Source organism: Hypanus sabinus, chromosome 1, assembly GCF_030144855.1.
Source record: "Hypanus sabinus isolate sHypSab1 chromosome 1, sHypSab1.hap1, whole genome shotgun sequence".
In the NCBI taxonomy this organism is placed as follows: Eukaryota; Metazoa; Chordata; class Chondrichthyes; order Myliobatiformes; family Dasyatidae; genus Hypanus; species Hypanus sabinus.
The window spans coordinates 141,843,727-141,849,874 of record NC_082706.1 but is presented as its reverse complement, the minus strand read 5'-3'; the positions used below and the strand labels follow the sequence as shown (position 1 = coordinate 141,849,874).

Genomic DNA, 6,148 nt, shown 5'->3' with positions numbered 1-6,148 from the left:
ACAGTAGAGAAGCCCAAGTCCAACACCACTAGGTCTAAGAGTAACTACATCCCTTCAGCCATTTGCTTCTTAAACCAACTGGCACCGTGTTAATCACTGCAGTTAAGCAGCACTGACCACTGGGCATTTTTAGCTATTCTTAAAGTGTTTATGCATAATTCACCTATTTTGTGTGAATGTTGTGTATCTGATGCTATGTCCCTGTGACGCTTTAAGTAAGCTTATCATTGCACCTGTGCATTCATGTGTATATGACTATAAACTTGACTTGATCCTGCCAGCCAACACATGTACCCTAATCTGTGTTAGTCTGCTCTGCCCAGTGGTTTTGACTGTTTCTTTAACATTTTAATCCTGTTGTACTGCTATATTATTTCCTACCAACTTGCCAAGATCCGATGGGAATCATCAAATATTCCCCTTTAGGATTACAGCTGAAATGTACAGTCACAGCCATGAGTACTCCAGTAAGCAGCACCATGTAAGACATTTAAAAAAAAATCTGTACTTAAAATCAATGGATCCCAGACTGCAGACTCAGGTCATGAGTGTAGTTACCTTTAAGAAAATGGAAGCAGGGGAAGTGCACCGGTTTATGGGTATGATTGAAATGTTGGGGCCTTTGAACCCACCTTTACTCCTGACGATCCTGCTGGCGAAAGTAATCTCTGGAAAATACAAAGACCTCAGTAAGAGTGCTGTACCAGAGGGATATCAGGGACTGCTGTGTACATAGCTTCACAGAAACTTGCTGAATCCCTCCCTCCATTTTGGACACAGTACTCCAGCCCAATAGGTTCACCATTCTCCGCAAAAGACAGTACAGCTCAATCTTTTAAAGGCAGAGATGGAATATGCTTTATGATAAACTCATTTTGCACAAATGTGTGGGTTCTGTCTTGGTCCTGCTCACTTGACCTGGAACATTGAACAGTCAAATGTCCTTTTTAATTTGTTGAGGGAGTTTTCTGTCATCATCCAGGTAGAGGTTGGTGGTACTTTCCACATAAGGCCAACTGCAGGAAGGCACGGGGGGTGGAGCACTGTAATCAACAGTGCTCCCTGATGCCTTCCCTATTATTGTGGGGGCCAGCATGAAGTCTGAGCAACTGCCATCAGGATATCACCTGAGGAGCCAATACACTTGACCACTGTTATACCACCATCAGGAATGCTTACTGTGCCAACCCACGCCCACACTTTGGAAAGTCTGATAACCTGGCTGTACTTCTACTCCCAGTATATAAAATTAAAGACCACAGCACCAGTTGTGAGGACCATGAAGGAATGGTCAAGGGAGGCGGAGGAATGCCTACAAAACTGTTTTGAGTCTGTGAACTGGACAATATGCACGGATTCGTCTTGAAATCTAAATAAATGTGCCACAGTTGTCACTGACTTCATGTAGACCTGTGTGCCTTTGAAAACATACCGGCCATGCTGTACACAAGCCAAAAGCTGAGATTCAAACTTTAAAATACATTTAGTGTCAAAGTCTGTATAAATTATACAATCTTGAGATTCTCCTGCTTACAGACAGCAGACACCTGAAAGAACCCATTAGAAAAAAAACCCCAACACACACCCAATCCACAGAGGAAAAACACACATCATGCAAACAATAAATGCAAGCAACAGAATTCAGAATGAAAGCAAGTCCACAGAAACAAAGCCCGCAGCAGGCCACAGCCTCTGTTTCAGTGCAGCAAAGAGCAAAGCAAATGTTGCAAAGCAGCAAGCAGAACTGGCCCAACCCTCGCCTCTGATCCTAACACCTTGTCTTTTCAATCCATCTGCACTGTCGCTTTGATACACCTTCGGCCTGTACACTACCTTTACAAGTCTGCTCGGCACTTACATCAGTCCAACGTCGGTCTCAATTTGGGTGGATGGGCTCAGAATCTCCTTCATTCCAATGTTTCTCCGCTTGGCATGTCCCAACTCCATCTCGACGATGTCTGGAACTCATTCCAACCACTTTGTCTTGAACATACCTGGACCTCACTGATTCCACCTGACACCTTACCGCCCTATGATCCTGTTTATTATTTATTGTAATGCCTGCACTGTTTTGTGCTCTTTATGCAGTCCTGGGTAGGTTTGTAATCTAGTGTAGTTTTTTTTTCTCTGTGTCGTTTTTAACGTAGTTCAGTCTAGTTTTTGTACTGTGTCATGTAACACCACGGTCCTGAAAAATGTAGTCTCATTTTTACTATGTACTGTACATAGCAGTTATGGTTGAAATGACAATAAAAGTGACGACCTCAGCCCCTGAGTGAGCCTCACCTTCGCTCGCCTCTTCATCGTTTCCATTGACAATTTACCACAATTTTCCACAGTAAAAGTGTTATTTAATAATTTAGTTGTATTTCTTGCTTTACAAACTGCTAGTAAGCTGTCATCTGCCATTTAAAATCTTAAACGTCTGCTCAGCACTAGATCTATGGGATTCAAGACCAGTGATACAGAAATATACAAGTCTAGATATGACTGAAGGTTATTTTAAGAGCAAACAAACAATTCCAATTAAGGTTAGAGGCTGAATCGCTGAAGGTTAGAGGCACATCAGCCCTGGCTGGGTTTACAAGCCATTACTTCCTACAAAGCAAAACCTAATATAAGCAGCTGTGATGCTTCACTCCCAGATGAGCTCAATGCCTTTTATGCATGCTTTGAAAGGGAGAATAGAACTACACATGTGCAAATCCTTACGATATCTGTTTCAGAGCCAGCATCAGAGCATCTTGTAGGAGGATGAACTCTTGCAAGGCGTCATGTTTTGATGGTGTACCTAGTGGAGCTCTGAAAATCTGTGCTAACCAACTGGCAGGAGAGTTCAAGGGCATCCTCAAACTCTCACTACTGCAGTTGAAGCTTCCCACCTTCTTCAAAAGGACAACCATCATATACCAGTGTCCAAGAACAGCAGGGTGAGCTGCCTCAACAACTATTCTGATGAAATGCTTTGAGAGGTTGGTCATGGTTGGAATCAATTCCCAGATGAGCAAGGACCTGGACCAGCTGCAATTTCCCTACCTATCACCACAATAGGTGTATGGCAGATGCAAGCACACTTGCTCTCCTTGGATCACCTGGACAATAGTAATACCTGTATCAGGCTGCTATTTATTGATTACAGCTCAGTGTTCAATACAACCATACCTCAGTTTAATCAGCAAGCTCCAAAACCTGGGCCTCTGTACGTCCCTATGCAGCTGGATCCTTGACTTCCTCAGCAGGAAACCAGTAATCGGATCGGAAATAAACATCATCTCGCTGACAAACAACATGGGCGAACTTCAAGGATGCGCTTAGCCCACTGCTCTACTCACTCTACACCGACTAGGCATAGGTCAAACTGCATCTATAAATTCGTCTCTCTATTCCCGTTTTCTGGGAACCTTAAAACTACTTTATCTCTCCTAGTTCCGATTAAAAAAACCACCCACCACTCGGGACATGCCTGTTCCTTATCATTACCATCTGTGAGGAGGTACAGGAGCCACACTTCAACTTTTTAGAAACAGCGTGTTCAGCTCTACCATCAAATTTCTAAAAGATTGATAAACGTTATCTCGCTTTTCCTTTTTGCATTTTATTCATTCATTATTTAGAACATTCACTTATTAGTGTACTTAAAAGTATTTGTCTTGCACTTCTGCGATACAAGAAGTCAAGACGTCAGTGACAATCTGATTTTAATACAGAAATAATAATGAAGCCTACAGCTGGCTGAAATATCAGGGCTTTGTGCTTATAGCACTAAAAAGTGCTACAGTGCATTATTGGGAAAACCTTTGTAACCTTGCTCCAAACGTTCACCCGCACCCGCATTATTCCCCAGTTGAAAGAAGGAACATCGTCTTCCGAAGGGTGTCGGCCTGCTGAGTTCCTCCAGCATTTTGAGTGTTTTGCTCGGATTTCCAGCATTTACAAACTTTCCCGTTTGACTGGATATAGCGAAAACTGGCAACGCATGCGCGTAAAATCCTCCTCGCGAGGACAACCGAGTGCGCGCGCATCAGTTTCGCACGAGGCGCTGATTTAGCCGCGCGTGCGCGTTCATGGAAGACCGCCCCGTGTACATGCACGCGTGCGCCTTAGATCTGTGACCGGTCGGCGGAGACGGCAGCGCATGCGTGGTCAGGAACCGTGTGTCATTATCAAGAATGGGGCGCCGGTAGGCCAAACCCCCGCACTCAAGTCGACTACGAGAGACCGAGGCTATGGACAGAGAAGCAGGCCCCGCCCCAGTGACATAAGGGGCACGGATTCCACTGCATGGCTCGGAAGCCGATGGCCTGAGGACACTGTCAAGACCGGGTGCGGGGCGCTGTCGCCACCACAGCCATGCCCGCTCCCGACTCTCCCAGCCCGGCTCCACAGCCTCCGTCCTCGCCCGCCGCCCCTGCAACCTTCGGGCAGCAATCAGCGCTCGTGAACGGCGGGGCCGTAGGATTAGCCGCCTGCTCACAAGGCAGCATGAGCAGCGCCCCCGACATCCCTCCCATCACCGTTGTCCTACGGTCGAACCCGGGCGCGGGTCCACAGCCCCGAAGCGGCCTTCAGTTCCCTGCCGCTTCTACTGCAATTGTCGCTACCAACCCGCCGCCTCCTGTCGCCTCCGCCACCATCCCGAATATGAGTGCCTCCTCTCTGCAACTGAGACCCCAACGGCTCGCCCAGACGTCGCTACCCCTCTTGCAAAATATCCAAGTGCCAACGGGTAAGGAGGGGCGCGGCTCCGGGGAGGGGTGTGTGTGTCGGTCGCACGTGGCCGCCGGATGGGGAGGGAGAGAGTGGTGGGCGGCCTGGCGTCTTCACGGGAACCGAACCTTCCTGGGAAGCTGAACCCGGCCTTCGCCTTTCCTGCGCTCTCCTAAATATTATTTAAATTTGAGCGCCTCTGCCTAATCCACGCAATCAGACTGTGTTCCGGGCTTCAAATGCCCTCTAGTTGAAATTAAGTCTTCCCCGAATCTCCTGTTGCTTACTTCCGATGTTTGCTCGAATTTTGTTGCTTATAGTTGGGGTTATAATTTTCCTTGCAGAGAACAGGACTGCTAGGTGATCCTCATTCATTCCGAGCTGAAGAAACCCAGCAGATCCAGTATCCCCTTATTACACAATCTCTCTAGAAGCACTGTATTCTGTGCTCCAATCAACCTATCCTGTAAGACCTCTACGCTTGCCCTTTCTAACCCAAGGGAGTACCCAGTATAGCTTACAAGTTTTAAAACGCTACAGGACAGGAACAGGCCTTTCGACCCGTGATGTTATTCTGAACTAATTAAATTAGCTATTAATTTACTACCTAATTCCTTCTGCCTTCACAATATTATCAGACTGTTGATCAGTCCACTTGTATGATAAGATGGACGTTTGGTTTCCTTGGTCTTGTGAATAGCATGTTTACCAGAAGCTGAAAATGGTCACCCAGTAGATGCATTCATTGATTAGGTTGTTAGCTCTGCTTACATTTTTGGAATGTTACACAGAACATAAGACATTACTTCACAGGAACAGACCCTTCAACTCACAATGTTGTCCCAACTAAACTAATCCCTGCTGTCTATATAATTTACCCTATAACTTCACAAGCCTTCCACGGCCTTCTGCAGTGAAGCATCCACATAGCATGATGCAGCCACCACCATTCTTCATGGTAGGGATGGTGTCTTTTTGATGATGTGTGGTGTTTGGCTCACGCCAATCAGTGTTTAGTCTGATGGCCAAAAAGTTCAATTTTGGTTTCTTCAGACTAAGTTCAGAGTCCCACACACCTTCTGGCAAACTCTAGCCAAGATTTCATGTGTGAGGTTTTTTTTTCAACAATGGCTTTCCCTTTGCCACTCTCCCATAAAGCTGTGACCGATGAAGCACCTGGGATTCTCCCAACTCAGCCACTGAAGCTTGTAACTCCTCCAAAGTTGTCATAGGTCTCTTGGTGACCTCCCTCCCTAGTCCCCTTCTTACACGGTCACTCAGTTTCTGAGAACGGCCTGCTATAGGCAGATTTACATCTGTGCCATGTTCTTCCCATTTCTTGACGATTGATTTAATTGTACTCCAAGGGACGTTCAGTGACTTGGAGATTTTCTTGTATCCACCTCCTGACTTCTGTTTTTCAATAACTTTTTCATGGAGT

General features: G+C 46.1%; 1 protein-coding gene across 2 annotated transcripts in view; it reads left to right on the top strand.

Moving 5' to 3' along the window:
* The first annotated feature begins 3,599 nt into the window (after nucleotides 1-3,599).
* The window catches only part of LOC132398237 (transcription initiation factor TFIID subunit 4-like), a 138,972-nt gene continuing 136,423 nt past the window's right edge, over nucleotides 3,600-6,148 (top strand). The window contains exon 1 of one of the 2 annotated variants that reach the window (XM_059977378.1): nucleotides 3,600-4,726. In XM_059977378.1, the coding sequence (XP_059833361.1) occupies nucleotides 4,351-4,726 (376 nt within the window). In that variant the 5' untranslated portion in view covers nucleotides 3,600-4,350. The remainder of the gene's footprint in view (nucleotides 4,727-6,148) is intronic. The other variant, XM_059977372.1, reaches the window with a different exon arrangement.